The sequence below is a fragment of the Bufo bufo genome, chromosome 7 (genome assembly GCF_905171765.1).
Source record: "Bufo bufo chromosome 7, aBufBuf1.1, whole genome shotgun sequence".
NCBI classification, from domain to species: domain Eukaryota; kingdom Metazoa; phylum Chordata; class Amphibia; order Anura; family Bufonidae; genus Bufo; species Bufo bufo.
Window position 1 is genome coordinate 227,844,112 of NC_053395.1, and position 16,212 is coordinate 227,860,323.

General features: G+C 41.1%; 1 protein-coding gene across 1 annotated transcript in view; it reads right to left on the reverse strand.

The window, feature by feature from the left end:
* The window catches only part of CNTNAP5 (contactin associated protein family member 5), a 354,415-nt gene that overhangs the window by 17,501 nt on the left and 320,702 nt on the right, over positions 1 to 16,212 (reverse strand). The window contains exons 19-20 of the mRNA XM_040439843.1: positions 8,701 to 8,831; positions 7,792 to 7,879 (exon numbers count right to left, since the gene is read on the reverse strand). Of these exons, the coding sequence (XP_040295777.1) occupies positions 7,792 to 7,879; positions 8,701 to 8,831 (219 nt within the window). The remainder of the gene's footprint in view (positions 1 to 7,791; positions 7,880 to 8,700; positions 8,832 to 16,212) is intronic.

The following is a 16,212-nucleotide window of genomic DNA, read 5'->3' on the forward strand; positions in this document are numbered from 1 at the left end:
TGCAAAAATCAGGTGCTTATAAAGCATGCAAATTTACACGACGTGTCTGCTGCCCGAAACCCGCCCAGTTTGGGGAATGAGCATGCCCAGTTCGCTTGTGTTGCCGCACGGCCATTTTGGTTGTGAGCCGTTGGTCTCTGCTCACTTAGACAATCTCGCGGGATGAAACTCAGTGCCAAGTTCCGGACGCCGAGCGAGTCCTGCGATCTTCCGATGTACATGGGATATCCACAAGTAAATGATTATGCTGTTTATATTGTTTTGATCAACACAAGTATGGGCACCTGTAAATGATGATCAATTAATCATATGAATGTACCACAATCATGTATATGGATGATTTTAACTATCACTTGTGACACTGTTTTGCATAAATTACAGTGTTTGACTACACTGTATATACTTTCACTATATTTAATTGATATTCACTTGAACTTTTTAATATTTATGTACTAATTGAATTGTAATCATGTAACTAGATTGTTGTAAATTTGCATGCTTTATAAGCACCTGATTTTTGCACTGAACACTATGGCTTGGTAAAGGCTCCATAGAGAGAGCTGAAACGTTGCTATCCACATATGGGTTAATAAAACACCCTTTTGCTTTTTACGGAGATTTGTGTGCTGCCTTGGATTCTTTTTCCACATATATCTATCTATCCATCTATCTGTGACGGACTGAACTGTCAATGAAGCTGCTGGAGAAGTCTGAGGGATAGCCTCCTTACAACGGACTATGGACCCAGAACTATGGAGACCCCCCTCAGATCTCTTGAGGTTACAAGGAACTATTATCCCTGATTTATGTGTGGAGTTATAGGTCACATCTTTCCTATTGGCCATTAAAGGTACAGGGAGTAAATCCTACAACATAACAAGGGTTAACTCTGCACTGAGACTCCCAATGAATGTGTTAGTTTATTTGTCCCTTTGTTTTATTGTGTTAGTGATAGGATTAAGATAGCTGACTCTAGGAGTAACCGACTCCCATGTAGAGGAGTAGATCACCCTATGATACACTCAGTAGATAATCCCATTAGTGTTGAGCAAGCACAAAAGTGCTCGAGTAGAACACTTTGCGATGCTCGGGTGTTCTACCGAGCACCCGAGCACAATGGAAGTCAATATTAGAACCCCCCTAAAGAGGGGAGGGTGTCGGGACTCTAGTTCGGCTTAGGAGTCCCTGATCTGACTCTATATATAGCTATGCCCATATATGGAGTCAATGCTTGGGGACACTGAGTGTATTTAAATCTAATTTAGCCTGTATTTCAGATTCTGCTGGGATTTGAACTCATGACCTTCTGTATTAGAGGCAAGGCAAAAATATATATATATATGAGACTTCTACTGTACTGTACTTCTACTGAGACCAGTAGAAGTCTCATATTTTTGTTTTTTTAGTGCCTGGCTTTGCAGCTGTATAGTATAGTGGTTAAAGTTCTGGGCTGTAATACAGAAGCTGTGAGTTCAAATCCTGTCACAAACTTTTTCAGAAATAGAGGCTAAACTTAATTTAAACATATATATATATATATATATATATATTTAGTAATTACACTTTATTTTGTGCCATACATTTTTTACAATTACTGAAAAAAATATAAAATATATAAATCTAATTTAACCTCTATTTCTAAAAAAAAGCTTGTAATGGGATTTGAACTCACAGCTTTTCATCACAGCCCAGAACTTTAACCACTACACTATATAGCTGCATAGACAGTCACTTAAAAAAAAAGAGAGACTCCTACTGTAGAGGAATACTTACTACTAGTACTGTCTCAGGATCTGTCGGTCTCTTGGTTTGGAGAGTTTCTCCAGATATGGGGCCAGTTTGTACTCCCTCTGCAGGCAATGGTATACTGTCAGATTCTGTGATGTTTGTATGTCGTTCCTCCAGATGTGTATCATCCTCTGGATTTCCCCCTTTGCCAGGCTGTACTCGTTCTATCTATCTATCTATCTATCTATCTATCTATCTATCTATCTATCTATCTATCTATCTATCTATTATCTATCTATCTATCTATCTATCTATATATTTATCTATCATCTCTCTTACTTTCCTTGTGCGTACACATGTATTTTTTTAATCTTAAACCACAGATAGAAATATGATTTTTTTTTCCCAGGGCTTATTACAGGTAAACTCATTACATTCTTATCCATTTTTCACATTCTCTATATTTATCTATATTAAGCTTAAAGGCACGACTCCTAATTCTCTCACATAATTATGTTCTATTTTTATGGTGTAAGTTTGCACTGCAGCATGCTCATCACAGTGTAGCGCTCTATATTATAATAATTAATCGCTACATATTATGTTACATTTTTTGCCTCCTCCTTTGTTGGTGATTTAACCCTTCACTTTTTGCTACATCCACATGGCACCACTTATACTACAAGCCTGGGGCTCTGGGGGGTAAAAATTATTGGCCATATAGTTACCAGAAGGATGTAAATCCATGCAAATTCACAAGAATTCTGGCAAATTTATGTGTATAATTTCATACCCAGCTACAGTTGAGTGGTGGCCTCAACGTTATTCACTTTGCACACAGAGTTTTCTTGCAAAAATAGCCATATCCCTGTGATTATAAAAAGTTATTACTAATGCTAACTGCTGGTGCCAGTGGTGCCCCCTTCCTGCCACACTCACCAGCCAAGGCACATGTGCAGCCACAACCCGGTTCCTCTTCTAACTAAATGTATCTGCTGCAATGCACTTTGGAGATGTAGTGTTTGAACCTGCACTCATTGCACCATGGGATCCTAGGTTTTAAGAAGCATCTGTGTAAGTGCAGTTCCCCACAACAGGGTCATGGTGAAGGGTAATTTGATACTATGTTGCATTGCAAAGTGAAGTGCTTTAATTTACTGTATGTGTATACCTAATAGCACAGTGTGGACAAGCAAGAGTTTACACCTTGACTTATCCCTTTAGGTTGCTAAGGGATAGACCAGGACCCTAGTTAGTGAGGAGTGAGAATCTAGTTGTGCTACAATGATGACGTACATGTGCATGCTCCTCAGAACTAGGCCTGAGAACTTTCATCTGTGTGACTTCTACAGCCAAAGAAGCAACTTTAAAGGGCTTCTGTCACCCCCCAAACACCAATTTTAAGTTTTTGACTTAATACAGTATATTTGCTAATGTTTACAGATTCGATATATACCCCTCTTACCTCAGGCTGTGGTGTAATTTCAGTAAAAATCAGACTTTAGGGATATGTAAATTTCTTCACTACCAGCAAGTTGGGTGGACTTGCTGGTAGCCGCCGCATCCTCTGTCTGAAAAAACGCCCCCTCCTCCACTTGATTGACAGGGCCAGCGAGCGCTCTCATCCTCCAGCTGGCCCTGCCTGCAGCTCAAATCCCACGCAGGCGCACTGAGGAAGGAGCAGCCAAGCGAGCGTCCTTTTCTCAGAGCGCCTGCGCCGAATGACGACCGGTACGGCACAGGCGTGGGATTTGAGCTGCAGGCAGGGCCAGCTGGAGGATGAGAGCGCTCGCTGGCCCTGTCAATCAAGTGGAGGAGGGGGCGTTTTTTCAGACAGAGGATGCAGTGGCTACCAGCAAGTCCACCCAACTTGCTGGTAGTGAAGAAATTTACATATCCCTAAAGTCCGATTTTTACTGAAATTACACCACAGCCTAAGGTAAGAGGGGTATATATCGAATCTGTAAACATTAGCAAATATACTAAGTCAAAAACGGAAAATTGGTGTTTGGGGAGTGACAGAAGCCCTTTAAGAGCTCCAGATAGAAGGTTCAAAGCTGTGTATTGGAGTCAGTCAGCAAGGTACTACCACTGCCATCCTCCGATTCCTCTTTCCCGGGCTGTCTGCCACATAAACAATGCTGAAGCATTCCAAGTGGCAGCCAAAAAGGACTGAATGCTGCTTTAGACAGGGCTGCCATCAGTTATATTCTTGTCCATAGGAGCAGTATTATAGTAGTTATATTCTTGTACATAGGAGGCAGTATTATAGTAGTTATATTCTTGTACATAGGAGCAGTATTATAGTAGTTATATTCTTGTACATAGGAGGCAGTATTATAGTAGTTATATTCTTGTACATAGGAGCAGTATTATAGTAGATATATTCTTGTACATAGGAGGCAGTATTATAGTAGTTATATTCTTGTACATAGGAGCAGTATTATAGTAGTTATATTCTTGCACATAGGAGGCAGTATTATAGTAGTTATATTCTTCTACATAGGAGCAGTATTATAGTAGTTATATTCCTGTACATAGGAGCAGTATTATAGTAGTTATATCCCTGTACATAGGAGCAGTATTATAGTAGTTATATTCTTGTACACAGGAGCAGTATTATAGTAGTTATATTCCTGTACATAGGAGCAGTATTATAGTAGTTATATTCTTGTACATAGGAGCAGTATTATAGTAGTTATATTCTTGTACATAGGAGCAGTATTATAGTAGTTATATTCTTGTACATAGGAGCAGTATTATAGTAGTTATATTCTTGTACATAGGAGCAGTATTATAGTAGTTATATTCTTGTACATAGGAGCAGTATCATAGTAGTTATATTCTTGTACATAGGAGCAGTATTATAGTAGTTATATTCTTGCACATAGGAGGCAGTATTATAGTAGTTATATTCTTCTACATAGGAGCAGTATTATAGTAGTTATATCCCTGTACATAGGAGCAGTATTATAGTAGTTATATTCTTGCACATAGGAGCAGTATTATAGTAGTTATATTCTTGTACATAGGAGCAGTATTATAGTAGTTATATTCTTGTACATAGGAGCAGTATTATAGTAGTTATATTCTTGTACATAGGAGCAGTATTATAGTAGTTATATTCTTGCACATAGGAGGCAGTATTATAGTAGTTATATTCTTGTACATAGGAGCAGTATTATAGTAGTTATATTCTTGCACATAGGAGGCAGTATTATAGTAGTTATATTCTTCTACATAGGAGCAGTATTATAGTAGTTATATTCCTGTACATAGGAGCAGTATTATAGTAGTTATATCCCTGTACATAGGAGCAGTATTATAGTAGTTATATTCTTGTACACAGGAGCAGTATTATAGTAGTTATATTCCTGTACATAGGAGCAGTATTATAGTAGTTATATTCTTGTACATAGGAGCAGTATTATAGTAGTTATATTCTTGTACATAGGAGCAGTATTATAGTAGTTATATTCTTATACATAGGAGCAGTATTATAGTAGTTATATTCTTGTACATAGGAGCAGTATTATAGTAGATATATTCTTGTACATAGGAGGCAGTATCATAGTAGTTATATTCTTGTACATAGGAGCAGTATTATAGTAGTTATATTCTTGTACATAGGAGCAGTATTATAGTAGTTATATTCTTGTACATAGGAGCAGTATTATAGTAGTTATATTCTTGTACATAGGAGCAGTATCATAGTAGTTATATTCTTGTACATAGGAGCAGTATTATAGTAGTTATATTCTTGCACATAGGAGGCAGTATTATAGTAGTTATATTCTTCTACATAGGAGCAGTATTATAGTAGTTATATCCCTGTACATAGGAGCAGTATTATAGTAGTTATATTCTTGCACATAGGAGCAGTATTATAGTAGTTATATTCTTGTACATAGGAGCAGTATTATAGTAGTTATATTCTTGTACATAGGAGCAGTATTATAGTAGTTATATTCTTGTACATAGGAGCAGTATTATAGTAGTTATATTCTTGCACATAGGAGGCAGTATTATAGTAGTTATATTCTTCTACATAGGAGCAGTATTATAGTAGTTATATCCCTGTACATAGGAGCAGTATTATAGCAGTTATATTCTTGTACATAGGAGCAGTATTATAGTAGTTATATTCTTGTACATAGGAGCAGTATTATAGTAGTTATATTCTTGTACATAGGAGCAGTATTACAGTAGATATATTCTTGTACATAGGAGCAGTATTATAGTAGTTATATTCTTGTACATAGGAACAGTATTATAGTAGTTATATTCTTGTACATAGGAGCAGTATTATAGTAGTTATATGCTTGTACATAGGAGGCAGTATTATAGTAGTTATATTCTTGTACATAGGAACAGTATTATAGTAGTAATATTCTTGTACATACTGTAGGAGCAGTATTATAATAGTTATTAGTGATGAGCGAGCATGCTTGGCCGAACTGCTGTTCGGCTCGAGCATCGCTATGCTCGGCATCTCGGCCGAATAATACGGGTGCTCGAATGCAATTTAATACAATCAAAGTCAATGGGAGAACCCCAGGCACCCCCTGCTCGGAAGAGAAGGGGGTGTCTGGTTTATAAAAAAAAGCTTAGAAATTGATGGAAACCCTATCAAAAAGGTTTGTAAACAGCATTAAGAGTATAGCTGGATGCGTCTTAGACTCCTATTATGTACGACATACAATAAACAATCACACAAAGGCTATATGCCAAAAGCCAGGTATGTGCAAGCTAACAATCTATCCATGAGACAGATAACAGTCAGCATACCTTACAATGGTAGCCTTGTGCACTATGAGATATTTCAAACCATCTCTAATCTGACTGAGAACCAGTAAGCCTCAAAGTATTTTGCATCTGTTGGATGGCTTGGGTGGACCTGCACACCTAGATCAATATCATTAGGGCGACAAAAAGTTTTCTGATTGTCCTAACATATTATTCAATAACCTTTCTTACAGTTTTGTCATCTAAAAACGAATTTGCATAAACATGGGCATATGAGAAAGACATGCAAATGAGCAGAATCTGCCTTGTTTTTCAGCTGTCATAAGACTATGAAAACCAATAGATGGCGCTATTGAGTTATGAACAGCGCACTCTATTGGTTTCACAGTTTCATGACAAAACTAATATTCTTGTCAGAAGACTATGAAACCAATAGAGGGTGCTGTTCATAACTCAATAGCGCCATCTATTGGTTTTATAGTCTTCTGACAAGAATATTAGACTGAGTCTTATGACAAGCTTATTAGTGTAGCCTTTTGAATGGAAAATTTGCGATAAAAATTTGCAATTAGAATATTCGCGATCTACACTAGGATGATATCTGACAAGCTGGGTAATACCTCAGTGATAAAATATGACACTGGGAAAGATGGGTAATAACTTGCGATCTACAATGAGTTATTACCCAGCTTTTCCAGTGTCAGATATTATCACTGACTTACTACATAATTATTACATAATATTTGCTATATTGCTATATATTCGTTTTTTAGAATATTTGTAATGTAAGGTATGCTGACTAAGCCTGTCATCTGTCTCATGGATAGATTGATGGCTTGCACATACCTGGCTTTTGGCATATTGCCTTTGTGTGGTTGTCTATTGTATGTCGTACATAATAGGAGTCTAAGACACATCTAGATATCCTCTTAATGCTGTTTCCAAACCATTTTGATGGGGTTTCCATCAATTTCTAACCTTTTTTTATGAACCAGACACCCTCTTCTCTTCTGAGCAGGGGGTGCCTGGTTGTCTCCCATTGACTTCCATTATACTTGGGTGACATGAATATAGCAATGTGTTCGGGCCGAATACTTTGGTGCTCGCTCATCACTATTCATTTTCAAAGGGGGACAGTAATATAGTAGTTAGATTTTTGCACATAGAAGGCAACATTATATTTGTTATTGTTTTATAGGTATATATGTAGTATATGTGATCTGCGATGCGTATATCGGAGTCACCTCCGGCTTCTGTCATCTGATCCTTATTTCTTTTATTTACAAATGTAACCAAATTATGACAACAATGACTCACCTACAACCTTCCCCAATGTCAGAGATTTGGTGGCTTTGAAGTTGACATCTGAGGAGAAGTTCTGCTTCTGCTTAACTGACTTGTCAATCTAAAATCCAAAAGAAATGTTTAGCCTTGAACAAGAATCAACACCTCACATCAGATATTCCTCATAATGTATGACCTCTTATGGACCCCTGTGCGGACCTATGTGTCTCCATGGTTACAGACTACAAACAAACCCTGTGTTGTCTGATCCCACAGTTACTGCAGGATGATACTACAAAGTAGTCTGCATAGGGAATGTGGACTCAAAACGGTAGGAGATTTGAAATCAAGATTTGCAAAGTTACCTAATTTTTCTATTGTTAATAACTTTGGAGCAATGAAAAACCCTGATTGCAAATGTCAGGTTAGCCTGCAGTAATGTATGGTCACCAGTTTGTAGCCCACAAGTGGCAATCAAGTGTAAAGTGGCAGCGCCCGCACATGAGGAAGCAATGTCCTTTTTTCTCTGTTCTCTTAGGTTTCCTTTATTTCCTCTATTATTTGACTTGTAACATGGAATTTACAGCTCGAATTCTCAGAATGTGCCTGAGTTTCATAATTATTGGGTCAGGCACTGTAGTACCATCGTGCAAAGGGTATCGCTGTGCAGTTTAAGGAAGCTTCGGACATAGTGGAGTAACAAGGAAGCAAAAAGGAATAATTACTGTGGTTTAGGTCAATTTAAAGGGCGAGAATATTTTTGCGTTATTTCTTTGCAGTGCAGCTATTACATCTATACAATATGAATTCCATTGATTTAGCACAGGTAGGGCATGGTGTGTGCCAAGCTATCAGATATTCTGGATTATTGGACGGCTATAGAAATTGGGGCAGAGGAAAATTGTTACATAAAGCCAGAAGAGTCTCCAGGGGTCTCCTCACCTGTATGGTCATCTCCCGTCCTTCTCTGCTGATCCTCACATGATGAAGCCTTCGATTGTCCAGCCTCTCAGAGTCTAACGTGAAAACATAAGATCCTTCCTTACTGAGTTTATATCTGACTTGTAGACTTCCTGGACAACAGAAGAAGAAGAAGAACATTTTTAGATGCCACTTAGAATAGAAAATCAGTATCCCTGCCTGGGTATTGGCCCCGTCCTTGCTAATTGTTAATTGCATGCAAGGGCACTGACCCACAAGATCAGCCCACCTGCTCCTGAGATACTCTGTGCTGCTGGGGACTATGCTTCTTCCATTATGTAACTCTCAGTTGCTAACACAACATCAGCACACTCCTCTCCTAAAATATTCTGTGCTGCTGTGTAATCAGTTTTTTTCACTATATATCAGTTTTTATTTATCTCCCACATTAGAAAACTTCTATCCTGAAATATTCTGTGCTGCTGGGAATCCGTCTCAATTCACTGCTTTAGCTGTCATTCACATGAACATATGGGCTATGTCCCCGTGCTGTGGTCGCAAATAGCGGTTCGGAATATACGTGCACTGCGGATGCTGACCCATTAACTCGAATGGGCCCACGATCCACAGGATCCAGCAAAAGCGAGGACATGTCCTATCTTTTGTGGTGTGGAGGCACGGACCCGAAATCCCACGGAATCAGTTCTTAGTATTTCTGTGAGCTTCCGATACATGCCTCCGCTCCACAAAAGATAGGACATGTCCTCTATTATGCTGTATCCTGCGGGTCACAGACCCATTCAAGTTAATGGGTCCTCATCCGCAGCACGGAGTGCACACAGCCAGTGCCCATATATTGCTGACCCGTCATTTGCAGTCCGCAATATGGGCACAAAGCCCCTACGCCCATGTGTATGAGACCTAAATCTTTCACTGTGATTTCATGAAATATCCGCACACTTCTTGCCTGTAATACTCTGTCATTCAAAAAAAATCTGCTCCTTCCACCATGTAACCCTCAGTCTGTGTCCAACCACACAATCAATACACTGCTCTCCTGAAATACTTTGTGCTACTTGATGCATTAAAATATTTTAAGAAATCATTTGATAACAAACAGTTAAAGAAAGCAAATAGTAAAATTAATAGTGTCCAACAGACTGTATTATACTCCAGAGCTGCACTCATTATTCTGCTGGTACAGTCACTGTGTACATACATTACTTATCCTGTACTGATCCTGAGTTACATCCTGTATTATACTCCAGAGCTGCACTCACTATTCTGCTGGAGCAGTCACTGTGTACATACATTACTTATTCTGTACTGATCCTGAGTTACATCCTATATTATACTCCAGAGCTGCACTCACTATTCTGCTGGTGCAGTCACTGTGTACATACATTACTTATCCTGTACTGATCCCGAGTTACATCCTGTATTATACTCCAGAGCTGCACTCACTATTCTGCTGGTGCAGTCACTGTGTACATACATTACATTACTTATCCTGTACTGATCCTGAGTTACATCTTGTATTATACTCCAGAGCTGCACTCACTATTCTGCTGGTGCAGTCACTGTGTACATACATTACATTACTTATCCTGTACTGATCCTGAGTTACATCGTCTATTATACTCTAGAGCTGCACTCACTATTCTGCTGGTGCAGTCACTGTGTACATACATTACTTATCCTGTACTGATCCTGAGTTACATCCTGTATTATACTCCAGAGCTGCACTCACTATTCTGCTGGAGCAGTCACTGTGTACATACAGTACTTTTCATGTACTAATCCTGAGTTACATCCTGTATTATACTCCAGAGCTGCACTCACTATTCTGCTGGTGCAGTCACTGTGTACATACATTACTTATCCTGTACTGATCCTGAGTAACATCCTGTATTATACTCCAGAGCTGCACTCACTATTCTGCTGGTGTAGTCACTGTGTACATTCATTACTTATCCTGTACTGATCCTCAGTTACATCCTGTATTATACTCCAGAGCTGCACTCACTATTCTGCTGGTGGAGTCACTGTGTACATATATTACTTATCCTGTACTGATCCTGAGTTACATCCTGTATTATACTCCAGAGCTGCACTCACTATTCTGCTGGTGCAGTCACCATGTGCATACATTACTTATCCTGTACTGATCCTGAGTTACATCCTGTATTATACTCCAGAGCTGCACTCACTATTCTGCTGGTGCAGTCACTGTGTACATACATTACTTATCCTGTACTGATCCTGAGTTACATCCTGTATTATACTCCAGAGCTGCACTCACTGTGTACATACATTACTTATCCTGTACTGATCCTGAGTTACATCCTGTATTATACTCCAGAGCTGCACTCACTATTCTGCTGGTGCAGTCACTGTGTACTTACATTACTTATCGTGGTTTTCTGTAATATAGCAGTGCAGTTAGTACCTGTTGTTGATGCCTATTTGTACAGATAGCATTAAACAAGGGGGAAGCTGGGAAATTACAGCTCTGAAGCCTAGGGAATTGTGAATGCAGCCCTACAGTAATGCAGGCTAAACTTACTCCTCTTACACATTCATTACATTACAATACATCCATGTTTCTTATCTACAGCGTTTTGATGAAAGCCTAAATAAGTTTCACTGAGCTGAAATATCACATCTCCGGAGTAAATGATGCTCTTCTATTTGTATCTACAATGTGAACGTCTTCATCAGATTTCCTATTCTACTTCATATCTAATACTAGGGGAGGGGTGTTTATTGAGATGTGTTTTCATAGGTGTGCGCATGGGGTGTGCCTGTTGTGCCTGGGCACATCCTAATCAAGCCGACTTGAGGTTCTATCACCTCCGCGTTGCACTGCCGTCTCGTTTGTAAGTTGGACTGGGAAGCGATGAAAGCGCTATACTCACCTCTTCCTGGTCCTCGACGCTCCACTGTGAAGGCTGCGCACAGTGTGAGGCCGCGCTGTGACCTCTCACTGTGCACGCCCACACAGCAGACTGTACAAGAGGATTACCGAGCGCAGGCAGCGAGGAGTGGCGGCGTCCCTGAGCAGGAAAGGTAAGTGTTTTTTCAATTTTATTTGGGGGCTGATGGAGGCACTGGTGGCTGATATAAGGCACTGGAGGGCTGAAGAGAGGCTGCTGGGGCTGAAAAGGGGCACTGGGGGGCTGAAGAGGGGCATTGGGGGGCTGATATGAGGCACTGGGGGCTGAAGAGAGGCTGCTCAGGGGCTAAAGAGGGGCACTGGGGGCTGATATGAGGCACTGAGGGGCTTAAGAGAGGCTGTGGGGGGGCTGAAGAGAGGCTGCTGGGGCTGAAGAGGGGCACTGGAGGGCTGAAGAGGGGCATTGGGGGCTGATATGAGGCACTTGGGGCTGAAGAGATGCTGATGGGGGCTGAAGAGGGGCACTGGGGGCTGATGAGAGGCTGCTGGGGGGCTGAAGAGGGGCACTGGAGGCTGATATGAGGCACTGGTGGGCTTGAAAGGGGCACTTGGGGCTGAAGAGAGGCACTGGGGGGCTGAAGAGAGGCTGCTGGGGGGCTGAAGAGGGGCATTGGGGGCTGATATGAGGCACTGGGGGCTGATATGAGGCACTGGGGGCTGAAGAGAGGCTTCTGGGGGGCTGAAGAGGGGCACTGGTGGGCTGAAGAGGGGCATTGGGGGCTGATATGAGGCACTGGGGGCTGATATGAGGCACTGGGTGCTGTTATGAGGCACTGGGGCTCTTATCTGAGGTCTGATTGGGGGTCATTCACATTGGGGTCTGAGCTGAGGTCTGATTGGGGGTCTGATCTGAGGTCTTATTAACATTGGGGGTCTTATTGGGGCTGTCAGCTGAGGTCTGATTAACACTGGGGGTCTGATTGGTGGTCTGACCTTAGGTGTAATAAAAAATATTTTTTTCTTATTGTCCCCCTCTAAAACCTAGGTGCGTCTTATAGGCCGAAGCGTCTTATACGGCAAAAAATACAGTAAGTTTAAAAATGCTTTCTTTTCCCTTCATTATATTGATAGTGCGGGTCGGTATGTATGTATGCAGAGTGTATTTGTGTATATATATGGGGCTGAAGAGAGGCTGCTCAGGGGCTGAAGAGGGGCACTGGGGGCTGATATGAGGCACTGGGGGGCTTAAGAGAGGCTGCCGGGGGGCTGAAGAGAGGCTGCTGGGGGCTGAAGAGGGGCACTAGGGGGCTGAAGAGGGGCATTGGGGGCTGATATGAGGCACTGGGGGCTGAAGAGATGCTGATGGGGGCTGAAGAGGGGCACTGGGGGCTGATGAGAGGCTGCTGGGGGGGCTGAAGCGGGGCACTGGAGGCTGATATGATGCACTGGGGGGCTGAAAAGGGGCACTTGGGGCTGAAGAGAGGCACTGGGGGGCTGAAGAGAGGCTGCTGGGGGGCTGAAGAGGGGCACTGGGGGCTGATATGAGGCACTGGGGGGCTTAAGAGAGGCACTGGGGGCCGAAGAGAGGCTGCTCATGGGCTGAAGAGGGGCACTGGGGGCTGATATGAGGCACTGGGGGGCTTAAGAGAGGCTGCTGGGGGTTGAAGAGGGGCACTGGGGGGCTGAAGAGGGGCATTGGGGGCTGATATGAGGCACTGGGGGGCTGAAAAGGGGCACTTGGGGCTGAAGAGAGGCACTGGGGGGCTGAAGAGAGGCTGCTGGGGGGCTGAAGAGGGGCATTGGGGGCTGATATGAGGCACTGGGGGCTGATATGAGGCACTGGGGGCTGAAGAGAGGCTTCTGGGGGGCTGAAGAGGGGCATTGGGGGCTGATATGAGGCACTGGGGGCTGTTCTGAGGCACTGGGGCTCTTATCTGAAGTCTGATTGGGGGTCATTCACATTGGGGTCTGAGCTGAGGTCTGATTGGGGGTCTGATCTGAGGTCTTATTAACATTGGGGGTCTTATTGGGGCTGTCAGCTGAGGTCTGATTAACACTGGGGGTCTGATTGGTGGTCTGACCTTAGGTGTAGTAAAAAAAAAAAATTCTTATTGCCCCCCTCTAAAACCTAGGTGCGTCTTATAGGCCGGAGCGTCTTATACGGCAGAAAATACAGTAAGTTTAAAAATGCTTTCTTCTCCCTTCATTATATTGATAGTGTGGGTCTGTATGTATGCAGAGTGTATTTGTGTATATATATGTGTGTGTATATAATATATACATACATACATACATACACAGGCGCATGGCTGTGTGTGTTTTTGTGCTTTTGTGCTTTTATTTATTCATTCATTTATTTATTTACTTTTCTTGTATTTTGAAAAACAATGATTTCTGGAAAATACATGAAATAGTGAGATCAGTGAGGGAGGAAGCAGCCGACTTCTTCTCTGGCCTGAGCATCAATAGAAATCAACTGAGGTTTGGAGGGAAAAAAAAAAAGCGAGACCCGAGGTTTATAACAGACGGCTAGCCGTTTTATTACACATTCTCGAAGTTTTCCTTCATTTTTATATGGGATTCATAGGATTTTGAGCCATCCTTTGTCATCCTCAATCCCTGGAGACCCCACCTGCTATCAGTGAGTGAAAATGTCACATTCAGTTTTTTGTACCTCACAGATTTTATCCTTTTTATTTATTAATGGCAGAAAATTTGCTTTTTACTTGACACCGGTGTCTTCAGAGGCTGAAACGAGAACCGGCAAAATCTTCTCTATTCAGAGATATATTGCAAATAGAATTTTTGAGTGTGGTCTACCTTTACAGAAACAAATCTTGTTTTCAATTATTTTGCTCAATAATTACGTGTCCGCCGGGTGATTTACGCTCTCCGGTGATTTCCCTCTGTGAAGATTAATCATTTAGGATCATAGCAAAACCATAACATAATTACCCGGTTACCATATTGCTGCAGCTCACATCCTCGTGGTACAATTAAATCACCGCTTGTCTCCGCTGCCGCCGCTGCTTGTGCACGCACGTCCAAACACTGACGGAAATGATGGTGTTTGTTTGGTTTTTGTGCGTTTTAGTGTTTTTTAATTAATTTTGATTGGAGACATTTGTATTTACCGCGGTTTCCGCGTCGTTAGGATCTAATTATGTTTTACTGATTGTGTGAGACTTTCGAGCTCGTAAATTACTTTGGCTGTTTTTGTTTCACTCGGTTTCATGTTTATTTGTAAAATTTTATTTATTTGCAATTATTTTATTTATTTATTTTTGTGTCTAACACATGAGAATCAGGAAGTAAAACAAAACTGTGACAACATAGGACAATGCATTACCGAGACCTCTCTGCCTTAAGATGGCCTCAGGAGGCAGCAGCATAATGAACGCCTACAGGACCGTGCAGTGGACCTTGCACAAATCTCCTTGCACAATAATTTTTTGCAACTTTTTGAATATATATATATATATATATATATATATATATATATATATATATATATATATATACACACATATATATATTTTTTGCAGTAAAACTTTTAATGTTGGGAAAAAGAATACATTTGGAAACCTAGAGTTAATCTAGCCTTAGAGCAGAGATCAGCAACCTTCGGCACTCCAGTTGCTGTGAAACTACAACTCCCAGCATGCACACTTACTCGGCTGCTATTGTAACTCCCATAGAATTGAATGGAGGGCTCTGGGAGTTGTAGTTTCAGAACAGCTGGAGTGCCAGAGGTTGCTGATCCCTGCCAATGACCAGGAGGGATCCACAGCTATTAGTCAGCTACATTATGGGTAAGTACAGGGTAAGTTTAAGTGATAAGGGCTTCTCAAATGCTTTTTTGTCCTCAGACCACATGTATGATGGCCATAGGGTTTGTTAAGGAGCTCATAACATTTAAAGGAGTATTCCTATCTCATAACTTGTTAGGGTATGCCATCACATTATGATTGGCAGGACACCTAACCTTGGTACCATAGACGCCATCAGGAATTTAAGGGCCTCATCCAGACAAACTGTGTGCACCTCCTGCACTATTCTTACATTCATAGCCATAACTTTTTATGTCAAATTTTGAAAGGCTATGTACGCCTTTTTGTTTATGATTGCATTTTTATATATTTTTGGCTAAAAATCATATTTTCAGTTGCCCTTTATTAAATATATTGAGCCATTCTGTCACAAAGGGTTAACTGTTTTTCTAGCTGTGTGACTGGTACCTGCACTTTACTTTGTGCCGGTTCCTCTAATAAACCTTCTTTTTAAAAAGAGATTATAAACACTTATTTAACCCACATTCAATAAGATAAGAACTGAGCTATAATAAGTGTTTATGATGTCAGAGATAAGGAGCCCGTCAGCTCCCCAACTGATAGAAAAGAGAGCAAATCCAGAGGCTGCTACTAGAGCATCTCAGCTCTGTACAGAAAAAAGAACTCCATTTTTTAATAAAGACCAATTGCAAAAAATTAGTCTAATGCAATAATTAAAATAAAATTGCCCCAAGAGTTTACATAGCCTTCAATTTCTATCAACCTTTTATTATGGGATAAATGGGGGGGGGGGGGGGGGGGTTGTGCCATTTTTACCAATCACAATAAATAATGTGTTCAATGTAT